This window comes from Punica granatum, chromosome 7 (assembly GCF_007655135.1).
Source record: "Punica granatum isolate Tunisia-2019 chromosome 7, ASM765513v2, whole genome shotgun sequence".
Lineage (NCBI taxonomy): Eukaryota > Viridiplantae > Streptophyta > Magnoliopsida > Myrtales > Lythraceae > Punica > Punica granatum.
In genome coordinates this window covers 8,324,981-8,344,188 of record NC_045133.1, presented here as the reverse complement: position 1 = coordinate 8,344,188, position 19,208 = coordinate 8,324,981, and the positions used below count along the sequence as shown (strand labels likewise).

The window sequence follows — 19,208 nt, the reverse complement described above, 5'->3', positions numbered from 1 at the left end:
AAAAAACTAAAAAATTTGTTTTCTGGGTAATGGGAAGATGAGCTCGGCGGTGAGGCATCTGAGCCAGCCACCTCTCCCTCCTAGGCAAGGTCGCATGGAGGGCCTGGTGCTTCATGTCTGGTCGGAGGTGGGGTCTGAGTCGATGGGCTCATGCTTCAAGGGTATGGTCTGGAACGGGATTAGGTGTTTAGTGCTCATTGATGGTGGAGCGCTTGCAGAGGCGGGGTGGTCAAATCGTGGTCTACATCTATGTCGCTCCGACGTTGGTGTTGAAATCTGAGGTGGTTGCTTCCTCATCGTCATGATCGTCCATTTTCTTGGCCTTCAGCCTGTGAAAAACTTACAGAGGTTCAGAGCTAAGGTCGAATAAAAAGGAGCTCTTCAACAATTGTTAGAGATCCTTGAGCCCAAAAATTTGTAGATTCCTTTCTTTGGCCTACGAGAAAACGGGGACTAACGAAAATTGTAAGACTGAGAGAACAGAGAGAGTGAAGGGGAGAGAATGGAAAAGATTAAACTTCAGATGAGGGAAAAATAGGTTGCATACACACATATTGATGGTGGGGTTGGGGTTGGGTGCATTTTAGATATGAGGGAAACAACAAGAGGGGAAACGACAGAGGAGGCGAGGGTTGGCGAGAATAGGATGGGGGAAGGTGTCCCATCGGGATTCACTATTGCCGAACCTGTTACCCATATCCTTTGTTATTATTTTTATTTTTTAAAAATTTAATTAAACATTATTTTTTGGATGCGTTTGAGTCTCTTTAAACAATGGTTGGATTGAGGGACTAGATTGATGGGGAAATTCAATCTTTAACGACGAAATTGATGGCTCCAAAACTTCAAGGATGAAGTGGATGGTTGAGTCAAACATTGTAAATGGACAATATTATTCTTTAAATTTTTTATTTTATTTTGAATTGTATGATATTGAAAATAAGAATAAAATGTTATTTTGAATTTTTCAATAATCCTATAAATATGGAGGTTGTTACGAAATCCAACTCTTACTTAAATAATAGTGTTAGATATTAGATCATTATTAGTTATTATAGATATTAGATTAAAATTAAATATTATAAATATTACATATATTTTATATTATTTAAGAAATAAAACTATAAAAATATTAATTTTGATCGTGTCAGGAACCATTTTGTATGTGGTTTTTTTTTTTAAATTGAAAAACACCTAAAATTCATGTAAGGATCCAAAAATTTTGATTTTCTTTTGAGGTCAGGGAAGACTGATTCGTTCCATTTTACTCATAAAAAGAATTTTTTATTTTCAATTTTTCGAATCTTGCGACTTTCACTTACACGTCTACTTATTTTTCTTTTTTTTTTCCGAACAATTTTTTCTTGGAAGCATTTGGTCCGTTGACTATTAATTTAAAAGAAAATTAGATTAACGAGAAAATAAGCTTGAAAAATTGGAAACGTCAAATTTAAGGGAATATGATATTACTATGCTTATTAGGTTATTATTGAAAAAGCCATGATAATATCATATTAGAATATTTGTATTGATATTAATGGATTTTATAATGACTTGTTTGATTTCAAAGAGGGATTTTAAAAAAATCACACTTTAACTTAATTTTACGAACAATAAAACAAAATAACTCATATAAAGTCAAAAGGTGAACCTCATTTATGTCACTCTTTTTTTCACAACAAAACAAAATAACTCATATAAAGTCAAATGGTGGGCTCCATACATAACCATTTATATCACTCTTTTTCAAAATCAAAATTTAATTTTAAAATTTTACTTTAAAACCAAATTGTACTCGAATTTCCTGCCAAATCCAAGAAACTCGACGGTTTCTAGGTAAAAAAATCCCACCTAGAATCGGCCAATCAAAACGCCACCTTGAAATTCACTCATCATTTCCTACCTTCTATTATAATTTTCCTTGTGGGACCTCCTTGGTGAAAAAGTTAATAAAAAGAATTATTTTCAAGTCAAAAATAAAAGAAAAGAAAAGGAAGTCCTTCCCGAATTTTCTATCCAATTTCCATCCACTTTCCGACTTTGTTTATTTTCTCGAACTCATGAATTTGAATGGATGAATATTCTTCTTCCTTTGTCATGATTCAACTCGCCTTCCTCATTGATCTTGGCGCGAAACCGTTTCGCATCTTCCCCTCTGCAACGGCAAGTCTACGGGTAAGAACTGGAAGATCCCTATAAATCTCCCATGGTGGATTCTGGTGGGAAGTGGCAAATTCCGCTGATTCTTAATTGGGGAAACCTTTGATTCGGGCCCGAGACTCAACCGAATCTGTTTCGCTCAATTGGCGTGTGTATATACAAGTTAGGTTTTAGCTTACCAATTATAGCAGGACGCGTCGAGAACCGATAGAGCCGTTCCCAGTTTCATCAGTTACAAATGCGCTTCGGGACCCCTTTATAAGAGAGGGAGAGGGTTCATCGTCCCACCGGAGTTTGGAGAAGAAGGGAGGGAATCAAGGGTTGCCCAGTTTTCTTGAAGTAATTTGAGGGGTTGAGGGACAACGATGGGGGCATGCTTTTCGGATGTGAAAGGAGGAATGCAGGCGGTGGGAGGGACCCGTTACCCGCCCTATGGAGGCGGAGGAAGCTCGAGCATTATTGGTGGTCCCAACGACGCTGTTGACATGTTCTACCGAGCTCGATGTCAACAGGCGCTCTGCACTCCGCTCGAGGTATATAGAATTTGATATCTGGGAACATGTTTTCGTTTTCTTAATGATTGTCTGCCTTTTGTTTAAGTCAAGGTCAAAAGAAATCAACTTTATTTGTCGCCTTCTGTTCTTTATCACTCGTCTCCTACAGCTGATTCGACATTCTATTTTATCATTATACGAGTGAGTGATCAAGAGGATTGATTTCTGTTGCTAATTTGTTCTTGAGCTTCTTGACATTGTGGTCCCCATTTGAGGAAATTGTGTTCGAAACAGTAGATAGACCGAGGAATCTTTCTGCGTCCCTTTGGTTTATCTGTTGCAGAATATGCTGCTTTTCCTAATACATTTTTCGACTGAAAGTCGAGCTTATTATTGGGACGTACTATTTCCCGCGGAAACCACGGCTTACCGCATTGAATTGTCGTAGTCTTGTCCTAGAGCATGCACTTTTGATGTAGCGACAACCCCTTATTGTACCCTAAGAACTGCATCGCACAATGAGTAGATTGGGTCTCCAACTGTTCAACTGATATCAGCCTTTCAGAGATCTAATAGAGTTGTGGGGGATTGGTGTTATATTTTCGGACTTACAAATTCATCGTCCATCAAAAGACTTACAGCTTCATCTTCTGTGATCTAACCTCTTTTTGAAAGATTGTCTTTGACATATATCCCTCTACAGAGTAAAATACTTTTCCTGCTATGCCTTTGTTAGTGTTATCAGCATAAAGAAATCCATCATTCCCAAGGACGAAAGGTGGCACTTAAATAGTTGTCCAATGTTGCTACAGGAAACTTACGTCATTTTTCTAGTGACTGTTCTGACAGCTTTTAAACAATAAGTAGATCGACATATTTTATGAGACTCAATACACAAAGTTTATCTAAGGGTTACAGGAGGCCACTGGGTCCATGAGGGGATGGTAGAATTTTCGTGCTGTAGTATGATAGTATTCTGCATCACATTATGCTGTGTCTGGCTTCTACACCATCACCATCTTATAGGACAATCATTTATGCGTTTTACCCCGTAATCTAGCGTGACAAAAGTAGAACCTTCTATGAATTGAAAGCTGTTTGACGGCTTGGTCATAAAAGAAACATTTGAGGTGTTATATACAGTATTTTCTTGACGAACCTTTCTCATAGTCATATTTATCGCAATACATGTAAGGACTTAATCCGAACAATCTGTTTATATTTAAGAGTTTTAATTCACTTAGTTAGCTCTACTCACTCCATTCTTTTTACTTCATTAGCTTATTATATTATTACAACTGATGGTAGATGTATCTTTGGTGGCTGATTGCAGTTGTCCATGTCTGCATCAAAGTTACGTGATCGTGACATCTTATCTAAGGTAAGTTCTTTCTTTCTTCATGTTACCAATTGTTCTTTGTTTAATAGGAGGCAGTGAAGAGGTGAACTTATTTTGCTCTAGAGCATCATGCTGCAAGTTCTAGATCTTATTACATCTTACACCATGTATATCATGGATCTTCCAATTTATTCCTTGTACATGTTTCTGATAACTTATTTATATTCTTTCGTTATATTTTGAGATGATGCCAAACAGTAGCGAACTTTTAGTCAAATGATAAACTCTCTGTGAGACTACCCGCCTGCTGGCAATTGCTTTTCTACTCAACTTTCTGTTTCTGAACCAGTAAGAACAAGTTCTAAAGTTACATCTCTGTTGCTTTGATTAATTTTTCTATTTATCAAAGAAATGCAAAAAATCATCATTCAGCTGGATAGGCTGGTTATAATGCTTATAATAAATGACAAAATATTCAAGAAGGGCTTTTTTTTTTTTTTTAATAAGCTATTATGTAACTGGAAAGCCATTATATATGGCAAAAGAAAATGATAGGCCACTTCCATAATAGCTACTTGGTCTGTTAGATACGCGGTTCGGTGCTGTATTTTGCGTGCTAATGAGACTATGATGCAATTAAAAAGAAAAGATGTGGTTGTAAATGTCATGTAGGTTGACGCTGAATTTCTATATGCTGGCTTTGTACGTAGAGTGACCCCATGGCAGTTGTGTACCTAAAGAAAAGAGATGGGAGGCTCGAGGAACTTGGGCGGACAGAAGTTGTATTGAACAGTCTAGATCCTGCTTGGATCCAAAAGGTTTCTGTCTCCTATCAGTTTGAGATGGTTCAGAATTTAGTGTAAGTTTTCTCAGGGCTGTCATTTACTTATCCTAAGCATAAATTCCAGTCTTCAGTCGAGATAAAATTCATTTTTTTTCCTTTGGATCTCTTTTTTCTTTTCAGCATTCATGTGTATGATGTTGACACCAAGTATCACAACTTACCAGTGAAGGTGCGTTAATCTTTCGACTGTTCTAATTACATCATTTCATTTCTATGTCAATAAGTTGAACTGTGTCAAGATGACTGGCACAAAGCAGATGGCATGGAAGTTCTAGAATTAAGTTAGTGCATGTGTTGCGTGCAGGCTCTGAATCTGAAGGATCAAGAGTTTCTTGGAGAAGCTACCTGTGTGCTGTCCGAGGTTTGACCATGATTGTTTCTTCTATGTACACTTGGTTTCAATCGGGAAAGTATGGACAAATATTTACTGACCTTTTTTGCTTCATGTGTTTTGCAGATAGTGACTCAACGAAATTGTAGTTTGACTATAAATTTGCAAAACAAGCATGGACAAGTTGGCCCTAGAAACCTGGGCACTCTTACCGTCCATGCCGAAGAGCCAGTTGCTTCAAAGACTGTTGTCAATATAACTTTTCGCTGTACCAATTTGGATAACAAAGACTTGTTTTCTAAAAGTGTATGCTTTCAGACTTCTATTTCAGAAATTTCGGTTTCTCTCTTTTCCATTATAGTGAGATTAGTAAGGAAATTCTACTGGCTCATTCTGCCTTTTTCTCTCCCCCCCCCCCCCCCCCAACTTTTGTAGGATCCATTCTTGAGAATATCCAGAATAGTTGAGACAGGGAATTTGGTACCAATTTGCAAGACTGAAGTGGTGAATAATAACTTGAACCCAATTTGGAGGCCTATAAGTCTAAGCATGCGACAATTTGGAAGCAAGGCAAGCTTTCTGAGAGACATTGTAGAATTTGATTAAGAAGTTATTATTCGTAAAAGCTTTTCCACTCATTTTCGTTCCTCTTATTTTGCCTTCTTTACAGGAGAACCCCCTAGAGATTGAGTGCTTTGATTTTGATTCAGATGGCAGTCATCAATTCATGGGGTAGGAGTTAATACATAACAGCATAAATAATTTCCTATTCCTCATCCTTACTCTAAAAAACCTTTATCCTACTTTATTGATCGAAATAATATTAATCTTTAATTTTCTTTTATATCAGTACACTCAAGAAATCTATAGCAGACCTCGAGAAACTTCACCGGGATAGGACTGGTGCAAACTTTGTTTTACCAGCTTCTTTGAACCGTGGGCGTGAAAAGGTGTTTTATCATTCTGAACATATATAATTATGACAATGTGTAATGCCTAGAAGTTGCCTTTCGTTTTCTGATCTTATATATATTGTAGGTTCTCAAAGGTCAGCTTTTTGTGGAGCAATTCAGTGAGAAGCCGCAGTTTAGCTTTCTGGATTACATATCGAGTGGATTTGAGCTCAATTTTATGGTTGCTGTTGATTTTACTGGTATAGATCATCATACAAACCACTCTCCTACTTTCTTTCCGTTGGTTTGGGTTTTCTACTCTTGTATACGAATATCAGTGTTTCTGACTTTGAATAATCTCCAGCTTCTAATGGAAATCCTCGAAGTCCTGATTCATTGCATTATATTGATCCTTCCAGGAGGTTGAATTCCTATCAGCAGGTCAAGCTACTTTTTTTTTAATGGATGCATGTGAGACAAGATATATATATATATATATATATATATTGTTTTTTTACTTTCGGTTCATACTAAATCAGGAATTCACATTTTTTACAGGCTATAATGGACGTTGGAGAGGTCCTTCAGTTTTATGATTCTGACAGGCGCTTCCCTGCTTGGGGTTTTGGTGGAAGGACTTACGATGGCTCAGTGTCACACTGTTTTAACTTGAGTCCAAGTGGCCATGAGGTACGCCCGAGTTCTGAGTTCTCCATCTATATGAACTGCTGATGTTGTTTGCTCGTGACAATTGAGCTCTTCATGAACTCTTAATATTGATAGGTTGAAGGAGTCGAAGGCATCATGGCTGCTTATTCGGGTGCAATACACAATGTTTCCCTGGCGGGACCTACTTTGTTTGGTCAAGTCATCAACAAGGCTGCTGAAATTGCTGGGCAGTCCCTGTTAGACAACAACAATAAATATTATGTTCTGCTCATCATCACGGTACAGTGAGCTGTGACATTCGAGTCTCATAACTTATCTGTTATTATTATTTTTCTGGTTTTAAAAATTAAAAGTATTTTGCATGCGTAGGATGGAGTCCTTACTGACCTCCAAGAAACAAAGGATGCCTTAGTGAGGGCATCAGATCTTCCGCTCTCGGTACTTATAGTCGGAGTTGGCGGTGCTGACTTTAAGCAAATGGAGGTATATATGATCTCTTCTTTCATCTTGATGTTGCTACTATTGCCTACGAGCACACTCATATTGAATATATTGAAATTTATATCAGGCGGCAGGCATGAACTTCTAAGAGTATTTTTGTTGAGAAGCTTATGCATACGGATTCAAATCCCCCCAATTTATTTGCTTTCTTCAGATACTTGATGCGGATAATGGAAACCGATTGGAGAGCTCTACTGGTCGGATGGCGACGAGGGACATTGTGCAGTTTGTCCCAATGCGAGAAGTGTATGGTAAGTGTTTGAGTCAGTGTCATCAGTGGACCCTTTCTGTTTTTGAGAAATGATTTGATCGGGAATGGTTTTGGGAAGCCTATACATAGTGCATTGATAAGCCGTACCATACCACAAATTTCTGCAAGAACAAGAATATTTAAACAGTTGAATTGGTCCATATAGCTTGGTGGGTAATCTCCCCTTAAGAATCTTTTGGCAGGCTTCCCATAAATGTTGATGTGGGAAACGTATGCATGACTTGAGCCTGTGGCGGACTTTGTTTTCGACTACCAGCTTGTCTTGCTACTTAAGAATTGACACGCTTGTTCTGTTTCTACTGCAGGTGGTCAGATATCCGTGGTGCAAGCTCTATTGGAGGAGTTGCCTGGTCAGTTCTTGAGTTACATGCGCGCTCGGGACATCAAACCGCTCCCTCACGCTTCTGGAACTACTGTTTGAGGCACCGCCACTATCTTACAAAGGCCATCAGTACTATTGGTGAATAGCAACTGGTTCGCAGAAAATGTAAATAATATCGGATGTGTCGGGATTTAGGTTATGGTTCAGTTCAGTTTAATTGTACAGACAGTTGCTGTTCGTGAATCCTATTATATAAACGTACGTACAATTGGAAAATTTTCATATACTGTCAAAACTCAAAAGTGCCTTGGGGCATTACCGATGCAACAAAACTTCAAAATTCTTGATTGTATTTGGTTTTCGATTTGGATAAGTAATCTAACTCAACTTGATTTTATGTCGGTGTTAAAAAATAAATTGAAGTGTGATAATATGTGTGTATGTATATATAGATGTGAAAATAAATAAAGAATTTATTATTAAAAAATTAATCATAAAAAGTATATGAAAAAATTATTATTAAAAAATTAATTATAAAAGTGATTAGAAAAAAATATGGATAAAAAATTATTATTAAATGACAAAAAATAACACATTAATGTTTATATTATTGAATTTAAAAAAAATAAAATTGTGTCGAGTTAAAGTAAAATTATTATTTGAAACACAAATAAAACTAATCGTATCTTTTGAAATCAACTTATGACCATGCTCGAAAGCTATGACAAAATTCTAACCATTGATGAATCAATAGTTCATGTATTTCTTTGAAAAAAAAAAGTAATTTGTTATAAAACGTAAAAAAAAAAAACGCAAATTTTGTGATTTTTTTTTATGTCATTTACCATGGCTGAGTGAACTATAAAATAAATAAACAAAAACGGGAAAATGATTAGTTATGCAAAATCGCATGAGCCGAGTTCCGACGAATGTGCGTGCATGGGAATTTGCCATTGAGTTTTGTAATTATTACAATAAAAAAGCCACTCCTCAACTCAACTGCTTCCTCCTCCTCTGCGCTCTTCCTGCCGAGGCCGGAGCCACCTTCTTCTCGGCCTCCCCCGGCGCTGTGCCTCCGCACCGTTTTTTCATACCCCTCCCTCCCTCTCCTCTCCTCGCAGCTACGATCGCGGAAACCCGGACATCAGTTAAACACCCGAGCCTCAAAGCATCAGCATCTCTTTTTCAGGTAAACACCGACTTCTTCGATTTCTTATCTTTGATGATGATTAAGATTTTAGTTTTGGTTATCTTCGATTCTAGGGTGGGTTATCTTAGTAATGTATGACTTCGATTGAAAATTCTATTTTTTTGCCGATTTAGGGATTTGCTTGCTGACTTCTTCTAATTGGGGATCTGCCAAGTCTATGGCCTTTTACCTTTTCTTTGTTCATTTGCTTCACATTTCATCTGACTCCTGCCGTTCTTCTTCATGCGTCACTTTTATTTTGTGGTGCTGTTGTTCGATACTCAATTAAGTACTACGATGAAAATGGGATAATTAGTGGAGAGCATGATCGAAAAGATAGCGACTTTTGCTGGAATTCATATGAAAAAGCGGCGCCTTAGTAATCTGGAAACTTGCTGAGCTATTGGTGCAGATTAAAGGTTAAGGGAAGTTGGCTGGGGAGGGAACTGAATGATATTACTGGAGTTCATTTCCCATTCGTTTAAGGTTAAAATGATGACTCTATGTTTCGTTCTGATCTTGTTGTTTTCTTGTAAGACTGTATTCGCGCTGGCTTATTTTGTTCATTTGCCTAATTTTCCCCAATCTACTCTATTTGTGTGCATTCTGATCTCAATTTCCTGTGTAAGGCCTAATTGTAATAGCTTGAGACTTAGATAATTGGTGGTTCTCCACTGCTGAGATCTTTTGAGAATGTTCGAATATTTGTCTCAATTATATACACTATGTTTTATGTAGAAGGTTGTCTCGATTATATACGCTGTTTTATGTAGAATCTCTATAGAATGGGGTATTCTCCACTGTGTTGTGTTCTGTTGTGTCGCATTAAAATGTAGACTTGCATAATTATACATATGAAAGATCGTGTGCAGATAATGAACAGAGGAGGAGGAGCAGCATTAGGGAGTGGGAGTGGGCCCACTGCAGCTGCGACAGCATCAGCTGCACAGAAGCAGAAGACCCTCTTGCAGAGAGTAGAAACTGACATTGGAAATATCGTTGACAATTTCAACCACCTCGTGAATGTTGCTAGAGTATGTTCGGATCTCTCTAGTTATGGGGAGTTCCCTCTTTTGCTTTTGATGATGATTCATTTACCTATAGGATTATTTGGTCATTGTTACTATGGAGGACATTCGATTGAGCAAATATAAATACATTTTCCACTGAGTAGCAGCATGAAGCACGTTGTTGCTCATTCTTTCTGTAAGAAGTGAGCTGTGTAAGATCCGTCAAGAGTGTTCCCTTTCAGCAGCGACCAACATATATGTTTTAAATATGGCTGCTGAATTCGGATGCAAATTTGTAGTGTATACATAATACCTGCATTTGACTGATCTCTATCTTAACTTGCTGCAGGTGAATGATCCCCCAGTCAGAAATTCACAGGAAGCTTTCATGATGGAAATGCGTGCATCAAGAATGGTAATGAACTCTCATACTCTGCACCCTACGATCTAGAGGTAGTTTCTTCCCTATCCTCTGCTGATGGGTGAGTAAGGAGTTTGAACTGTAGCTTTCACGCAATTGAATACGGGAAAACATATTTGCGGAACATCTTAGGCTTAGGGACTAATCTCCTGATCCTAAAATGAGTAGAAGCAAGCCAATGTGAAACACTACTATTATGCCCCAACAGTTAATGCTTGTCTGGGGGTGTGGTAGATACTCCCATACGGCGTTTACATAAAACTGCTTCTAAATAATTATTGTTTGGGAGTGCGTTTCTTACTTGCTTTTTCCACTGCAAACCAATCCCCAACGTGAAATTTGAAAAGCATGGAGAAGGCTGCTTTTGAAATCTGTTTCAGCCATTGCAAACTTAGTTCTGTCATTTCCCAACTTTACCTCCTTTATATAGATTCAATTCATCCTCAGTTTATTAATCCTTTTACTTTCAATTTGAGTAATTATTTTATATTATTATTTTTTATTATCGAAATGTATTTGTATACTCTTGGATATAGGGTAAGTAATATATAGAATTGTTCAAGAAACTTTTCGACATTTGGGGGAGACAATTGACAAAAACTTTGCATATGTACTGGATATTGGTACCATCGATGGTACTCACATAAAAACAACAGCACTCACTGTGCTTCAAGTACCCTTAAATTAGAGGGAAAAGTCAATCCACCTCAATATAATGGCAATAAGCAACTTTGATATGCTGTGAGAGGTATTTCTTACGTTAGTTATTTTGTTTTACACGTTTTGTCTTATTTTAATTTGATAATTTTATTATATATTTGTGTTTTTTCCAATTATTGAATTGTCATCATATCCTAGATTATTACAATTTAGTATTTTATTTTATTAATGTCCTTAGTAGTCATTTTAACTTTTTATCAGCAACTGCAAAAGTAGTTTTCTGAACACCTCCAAAGTACTATCTTCAGTTTCAGCAGATCTAAAAGATAGCATGCCAATTATCCAACGGCTTTTGAGAATCAGCAATTATTTTTTAGCAATTATGGATCATGTTTCTCGTTTAGCGACGACACCCCCTAACCAAACCTTACTTGGCTTCTATGTGCTACTTTGCCCAACAGGTTCAAGCTGCTGATTCGCTGCTCAAGTTGGTCTCGGAGTTGAAGCAAACAGCTATTTTTTCAGGATTTGCTTCTCTGAATGACCATGTCGAAGAGAGAATAAAAGAGTTCGACCAACAAGTAGAAAAATCAGATCGTCTCTTGTCTAAAATTGCAGAAGAGGCAGCTGCGAGTCTGAAGGAGCTCGAGTCCTGCTATTACTCTTCTGCACAGAGGGCAAATCAGATACCGGAGCCATGAACCATGTCCGTGACTGGGTAACACTGAGAGGCGCATCTTGCCTATGTAGAGGTGATAGAATACATTAGCATGTAACTTCAGTTCTTCATGAAAATGTTTTTCGAGCTTTCCTCCTATGTTTTCGAAGCTCTTGTCAAGGATGAATGAGATATGTGTTCCATACTCGAAAACAGATCATGATTCCACCAATTAATCAGAGAGGATTTGATCAGCAGTGATGGCGACAACGGGCGGCACCGCTCCATAATTGCAATTTTTCGTTGTAGTGCACATTATCAATTTTATATTTATATAATTCTATTTTAATGTGAATATATATATAGATATATATATTTTTTTTTTTTGTGTACATGAAAAAAGAGAATTGAAAGATGGGAAGTTTTTGGATCTCGTGGTTGAATTTTCAGTTACTGGCTAAGTGCAAAATTAAAACTCTTATTGTATAATTGTTTTGGATTTTGTACAAAAATATTTTATGAAGCTTGTACAAAATTAAAACTCTTGTATGATAAAGGTAAATATTTTGTATTTGAATTGTGATTGAAAATTTACCCACGGAATCCAAGCATTATCAAAAATCTCAAAAGCTCCTCCTTGAAAGGACCAGGGCATCCACTTTTTTCTCAAATTTTGATGAAGCTGTGGAGGACATTTATGTCTTTTTAATTTACTATTATTATATTCTTTGCTAATATGGAGGCTAAACCAAACAAGAAAATTCAATGAGAATGTCAATTATAATCCCCCTATTCTAATTCTTTATCAATTTTAATTCCCTTCGATTCTTATCCTATGAACCAAAGCACCATAGTAACATAGGAAATTACCGGTCATAAAAAAAAATTCCCCCTTAAGAGAAATATACAGGGCAAATTAAACATATTTTAAATAGAAAAATCCCACTTAGGAAGTGGCACAAAGGCACTGAAAAAGCCACTTCCCCCCACTAATGGCGTGGAAATTTGGCCGTCTTACAATAACCCGTCATACTTTGCACATAACACGAGCGTTAAAACTTTCCAATTGGAAATGATCATGAACGCGATTGAGCAATAGCGAGAGATCGCGAAACTGCATAAATCTGTCAAATTTGGGCTTAGCCATTAACTTAAATAATGAATTTGAGTATTTATTTGGAAAAATTCTTTAGTCAAGTGGCTGGACCTCCGACCCTATTTTGTCTTTTCTGAGAGTGTCGTACTCGTGTCGTATTTCAGTTCATTTATGTCATACTCCAATCCTATTTTGTCTTTTCTGAAAGTATCGTACTCATGTCGTATTTCAGTTCATTTGTGTCATATTTCGATTCATAGATTCTTCAGACAGTCGACTATTTGTTCGTACTGGTCAGAGGTCATAGAATGCATTAGCATGTAACTTCAGTTCTTCATGAAAATGTTTTTTCGAGCTTTCCTCCTATGTTTTCGAAGCTCTTGTCAAGGATGAATGAGATATGTATTGCATACTTGAAAACACATCATCATTCCACCAATTAATCCGAGAGGATTTGATCAGCAATAATGGCGACAAAGGGCGGCACCGCTCCATAATTGCAATCTTTCGTTTTAGTGCACATTATCAATTTTATATTTATATAATTCTATTTTTCATGTGAATTTTTCTTTTGTACATGAAAAAAAAGGGACAATTGAAAGATGAAAAATTTTTGGGGTCCCGTGAAATTTTCAGTCACGGACCAAGTATAAAATTAAAACTCTCATTGTATAACTGTTTTGGATTTTGTACAAAAATACTTTGTACAGCTTTGTACAAAAAGCTTTTATATAAAATTCAAAACTCTTGTACTAGTAAGGCATGTTTGGTTGACCGGAATTGTCAATACCTTCCGGATCTATTCCACGAGGAATATCATTTCCCGCGTTTGTTTGAATCCGGAATAGAAATGGCAATTCCGATTAACTCTCTCATCCTCCATAGGGGGAAGCATGGCCATTACCCACTCCATCATCCTCCATAACAACTCTGATCAGGAATAGAGATCAAATCTCCATCTTGTCCTCAGCTTAGCCCTTTCCCTACCATCGTTTAATCGTTGCTGCCTCCCAAGCTCCTCTGTCACCGCTGGCAACGTTCACTCATATTCACTTTATCGTCGCTTACCATAGTTTCGCGAGCCATAGATTCGACCTTGAGCCATTCAAGAGATTGGATCTAGGTTGGCTCAGAGCCACCCAGGAGGTCCTCCACGCTGTCCAGTCTCGAAGTCCTCACGGCAGGGTCACCTCGCTATAGTCGCTGACAACGACAATGTCGGCACCTTCGCAAGGTCTATCATCTGGAACCGCAGCTCTCGTCAGGGCGACTGCTATCACCGCTCTGCATCTGCTCCCTCATCCACGAGGCTTTGACACCTGAAGACAATGCAGTCGCAGAGGCGAGGAGGAAATCAAGAAAGCTGCCACCTATGAGGTTGATTTTGACCCTATGACCCCCTGGCTGGGTTTGCAAATCTCCTGGCGGGTGCTGCCCTTGTTCATCTTCTTCAAAGTGAAGAATATGAACAGTACATTTTTCTTTTTTCTTTTTTGTAAATTCTATTTAATATAATATTTTAAAGAGGGATATTTATATCTTTTTATCTTGTTTACATCGTATTTCCGATTTTCACAATTTTTCTATTCTATCCAACCAAAAAGATAACTTTTATCAAAATTTCTATTATATTCTCTATCAATTCTAATCCATGTCCATTTTATTTTGTATTAATTTCATTCCAATGAACCAAATGTAGCCTAAGTGTTTTGTATTTGAATCGGGATTGAAAATTTAATCGCAGAATCCAAACATTGTCCTTGAAAGATGCCAAAAATCTCAAAAGCTCCCCTTTGAAAGGACCAGGGCATCCACTTTTTTCTCAAATTTTGATGAAGCTATGGAAGACATTTATGTCTTTTTAATTTTTTTATTATCATATTCCTTGCTAATATCGAGGCTCAACCAAACAAAAATTTTCAATGAGATTGTCAATTCTAATTCCCCAATCAATTCTAATCCCCTTGGATTCTTATTCTATGAACCTAACGCACCATAGTAACATAGGAAATTTCCGGTAAAAAAGAAAAAAAGAAAATTCCCACTTAAGAGAAATTAAAAAGGGCAAATTAAATATATTTTAAATAGAAAAATCCCACTTAGGAAGAGGCACAAAAGGAACTGAATGCGACTAGTGGCGTGCAACTTTAGCCGTCCTACAATAACCCGCCATACTTTGCACACAACACAAGCATTAAACTTTCCAATTGGAAAAGATCACGAATGCGATTGAGCAATACGTGCAAGAGATCACGACACTGCATAAATTTGTCAAATTTGAGTTTTATTTGGGAAATTTTTTAGTTAAACAGCTGAACCTTTCGCCTTATTTTGTCTTTTCTGATAGTGTTGTACTCTAGTTCATTTATGTCATGCTTCGATTCATAGATTCTTCAAACAGTCGATTGCATGTGCGTATTGTCGGCTGTATTACGTATAAAACGACATGATGCAGCCAATGGTTTGCACATTTAGTCAACTATCGGAAGAGTATTTCTCAAAATACAACACAAATAAACTGGAGTACAACTCGAGTATGACACGCTCAAAAAGGACAAAATAGGACTGGAGTTTAGGTCAAAGGGTTGAAGAATTTTCTATTTATTTTTTAACGACTGATAATTAAATTATATTTATTTATTTATTTTATTGGTATTAGCTCCTTCGTAAAATTCCCTCCAAAAAAGTCCCCACATCAGTATTTTGTTCATTTTTTGACGGAATATCGACGGCGTGTTATACGGTGGAAAAAAGAATTCGTGTTGTAGAGAGAAAATCTTTCGATTTGTGTTGTAGTATGAAAAAAAAAATAAAGAAATTGTGTTGTACCATGTTATTTTTCCATCCACGTATGAAGGGGTGAGGCGAAACTCGTGGATATTGGGAAACTGGAGCTTGTAAATCTGAGTTGTGAAGTTAGGATTTTCTATGTTAAAAATGAAACCTCGAAAGATTTGATCACACAGTCAAATTATGGAAACTAGACAAACGGGCCGGTTATGGTTACGCTAATCAATAAAATTACTCTCATAATTCTATAAAAATGATTTTTTTTTCTTCGTTACTGATTTACTATTTATATTAATCATTCAAGTTGACTAATATTATATATTTTCCTAGAAATTTAATATTTTCGGGTAAGCGTCAAAGCCAAAATGTAAACCATTCAGCAAAATATACACAATTTAATGGATTTATTATATTAATATTTTCGCCTTCCAAATAATTTTGGTTTCGTGAAAAGCATGGCAATATAATATTGTGTCATTTGTAACATGACTATTGACGATCAGAAGAAGGGTCACGCTAGGAAATGCCTCATTCGTCCTACATGACACTTCTCAATGCTTTATCTCGGCTTTTAGCATCTATTATAGATATTTAATTTAAACTCCTAGGCATCGTGCAACGAGAGACTTCCATTCGTTTAATGAAAGCATGACACATAAGCATCTTGGGTGAATTCTTGCTCCATGGTTGATTGTCTCTTCGATTCTCCTTATTGAGTGCCCTCCATAAAATTTTATTAAATTTATTGAAATTCAAAACAATCTAATTAAAATTTTCACGACCCATCTCTCTTTATATATATATATATAGTATGTGTATATATATTACTTCGGCCTCTCGCAACAAGAAAGCATGTCATCATTCAAGTAATAATTTTCTATGATGGAAATACAAGCTTTTGGGTAACAATGTGTTTAATTAAGAGAAATGCATAAGCATAACAAGTGAAATATAATAAATTGTGGAACTCTTGAAGAATATAAAATACTTTGAAACAAACTACTAAGAAAATATATGAAATTTATGCCTTTATAAATCCTCAACATGTGATGGATTATCTATTTGTATTTTCGTCATTAGTAAGATTACATATAGAGATATGCAAAGATTCTGTTTAATTAGTGTGTGTATATATATATAATATTTGAAATAGATGCATGTAGATTTTTATCTCTTAGATAGATATTCATGAATTGGGGTCTGAATTCAACTATTTAATGGTGCGTTTAGTTTCAAAATTAAAGTAATTTTGATTTTGATTGTGGAAAATGACAAATAATTGTGTAGTGTGTTGAGTTAAAGTTAAAGTTAAAATTTTTTACTTGAGAAATGTGTATTTTTATTATGTAGTGTGTTGAGTTAAAGTTAAAGTTAAAATTTTTGTGATTTTAACTACGAAATCAAACGGAGCATAAAAGTCTCTATGTACTTTTTCTATAACATATAATATGATTACATTATCTGGTAAGTGTGATGGTACTATTAGATATTTATAGTTAATTAATTGTACATAAAATATAACATAAAAGAAGTAAGAGACATGTCATATAAGCTATCATACTAATTTAAACGTATTCTCAACGATCTCTCATAGTACTTGCTCTCCGTCATTAGTAGTGATTTCGTAAATATAATTTATCAAGTATCAAACGTAAAGCTACATGATCATCATTTGATTGTATTTCTAAAAATATATTCTCAAAATATTAACTAAAATATATAAAAATAAAGTATTGCACAATGCGCGAGCAAGAAGACTAGTTTTATATAGATTCATGCATGCATGGCATGGTCAAGACTCAAGAGAATTTGACCACTATCTTAATTCTTATGGCATCGGCTAGTTCATGCATCTTCTGCTCATAGCATACTAACGTATCTCCAGGGTTATTTTTCAATTTTCTCAATTTCCTTATTTCTTATTTATTTATTGAATTGATTCATGGAAGAAGCCTCTCGATAACGATGTCAGAACAATTTAAGGATATGCCCCTTAAGAATCACCATCATTGTGAGGCGGGACCATATTTCTTGCAGGTTCTACCAGAGTCCACGGTAACACACCTTTGAGACCTGTCCTTCTAGGGCATAGTTTTAAAACCAAACTAGACTAGGCGCCGATGGGACTGATCTGACCGGGAAGTAGATACCGAGCAGGTTAAATCCTAGCAAAGTGCATCTGCAAATGAACTCACTGAACCATTGATCGAGCTCAAATTGGTTGGGTGGTTTAGGCGGTTATGTCAGTGAAGCGGCAGGTTCTTGCTTCAGAAATAATTCCTTGTTCCTCTAATCTATAAAAACAAGGCTATATTTATGCACAACCTTGTTTTCTTGCATATCAACTTTATAAATCTGGTCGGCATAACCGGTTCAATGTCCTATTAATCCCTCAAGATCGTTTTCGGGATTCAACAAAATCATGCCATTTTCAATGAGTTTCCCTCATACCTCCGCCCCTGAGCCGAGCCCGAGGGTTTCCAACTCTTGATAGAGGTGCTACAAACCAGGTGCCCATTGTGAAGCAGAATGGGCTGTAGAACAATATCACACATTTGAAGAACAAATGAGGTTATTCGAATATAAGTGATCCAGAAATTGAAGCTGATCTGCGAACAAGAAATTGGATACAAGAGATACCCTTAAAATTCTCCTGAGAAGCATACCGACCCGATGTCACCCTTTCAGCACTTCTTTTTTTTGGTAAGCCCTTTCAGCACTTCTTGATTCTCTTCATATCAAACAAAGCATTGTAAATGTTTGGGTAAAAAACTCCGCCCGGAATCGTAGCAGACCCGAAAAGCTCGCTCAGCTCTCGATCATTCCGTACTGCCAGCTGTATATTCCTTGGGATGATTCTCTTCCTCTTGTTGTCCATTGCTACATTCCCGGCGAGCTCCAATACCTAAACTCACCTCAAAAATCAAATCCATAATTGAGATTCGAAAAACTTGACTTAGCCTTTTACTCAAACCTACACATAACATAAAGCTTTTGCGTCCAGAAGAATATTACTGAATAAGAATATTAAATGCACACCTCCTCGGCAAGGTACTGGAGAACGGCAGAGAGGTAGACAGGAGCACCAGTGCCAACACGCTTAGCGTACCTTCCGGCCTTCAGGAACCGAGCAATCCTCCCTACCGGGAACTTAAGACCAGCCTTCTGTGATCTAGAAATTCTCTTTGAGGCCTTCCGCTTGCCTTTGCCTTGCTTTCTGGCTCCTCCTTTCATATTGCTCTATGCCAACAACCGATCCCTAGTGATATACTATTGGCTCCTGCAAGTTTGGGTCGATTGCCAGGTCGAATTGATAAAGGAGCATCTTATAGAATCATCAATAGGAGTCCTAAACAATGATATGCCAAAAATCTTATTGTAATACCCAGGCATCATAGACTTCCTAGACAAGCTTTTGTCCGTGTCTTCCCATAGAAGTTATATGAAGTATTCCACCATATTAAATAAGCCTTGTTGATTCTTCTTAAATGAGCTATAATTTATTAGAATCTTCTTTGATTAATTTATACCGATGATGGAAAGCATCTTGGAGTATAACA

General features: G+C 36.7%; 3 protein-coding genes across 5 annotated transcripts; 2 read left to right on the top strand and 1 right to left on the bottom strand.

The window, feature by feature from the left end:
* Positions 1 to 1,989: 1,989 nt before the first annotated feature.
* LOC116215455 (protein BONZAI 3-like) lies at positions 1,990 to 8,176 on the top strand. Of its 2 annotated transcripts, none has more exons than XM_031551165.1 (16): positions 1,990 to 2,693; positions 3,988 to 4,035; positions 4,704 to 4,852; positions 4,958 to 5,006; positions 5,142 to 5,198; positions 5,295 to 5,474; positions 5,604 to 5,738; positions 5,839 to 5,900; positions 6,019 to 6,118; positions 6,207 to 6,321; positions 6,426 to 6,502; positions 6,620 to 6,751; positions 6,845 to 7,009; positions 7,100 to 7,213; positions 7,386 to 7,482; positions 7,808 to 8,176. In XM_031551165.1, exons 1-16 carry the CDS (start codon positions 2,526 to 2,528, stop codon positions 7,921 to 7,923), a joined length of 1,764 nt encoding a protein of 587 aa, XP_031407025.1. In that variant the 5' UTR covers positions 1,990 to 2,525; the 3' UTR covers positions 7,924 to 8,176. The 2 variants fall into 2 exon arrangements, with proteins under 2 accessions (XP_031407025.1, XP_031407026.1); XM_031551166.1 differs by having other exon boundaries at positions 2,600 to 2,693; positions 4,666 to 4,852.
* Positions 8,177 to 8,752: 576 nt separating this feature from the next.
* On the top strand, positions 8,753 to 12,019 carry LOC116215596 (mediator of RNA polymerase II transcription subunit 22a-like). Of its 2 annotated transcripts, none has more exons than XM_031551357.1 (4): positions 8,753 to 9,013; positions 9,886 to 10,047; positions 10,373 to 10,438; positions 11,566 to 12,019. In XM_031551357.1, exons 2-4 carry the CDS (start codon positions 9,889 to 9,891, stop codon positions 11,803 to 11,805), a joined length of 465 nt encoding a protein of 154 aa, XP_031407217.1. In that variant the 5' UTR covers positions 8,753 to 9,013; positions 9,886 to 9,888; the 3' UTR covers positions 11,806 to 12,019. The 2 variants fall into 2 exon arrangements, with proteins under 2 accessions (XP_031407217.1, XP_031407219.1); XM_031551359.1 differs by having other exon boundaries at positions 8,875 to 9,013; positions 9,875 to 10,047.
* A 5,882-nt stretch (positions 12,020 to 17,901) lies between these two features.
* On the bottom strand, positions 17,902 to 18,988 carry LOC116214927 (histone H2A-beta, sperm-like). Its single transcript, XM_031550435.1, has 2 exons — positions 18,688 to 18,988; positions 17,902 to 18,553 (listed from the first exon to the last, which is right to left on the bottom strand). Exons 1-2 carry the CDS (start codon positions 18,880 to 18,882, stop codon positions 18,362 to 18,364), a joined length of 387 nt encoding a protein of 128 aa, XP_031406295.1. The 5' UTR covers positions 18,883 to 18,988; the 3' UTR covers positions 17,902 to 18,361.
* Positions 18,989 to 19,208: the final 220 nt, after the last annotated feature.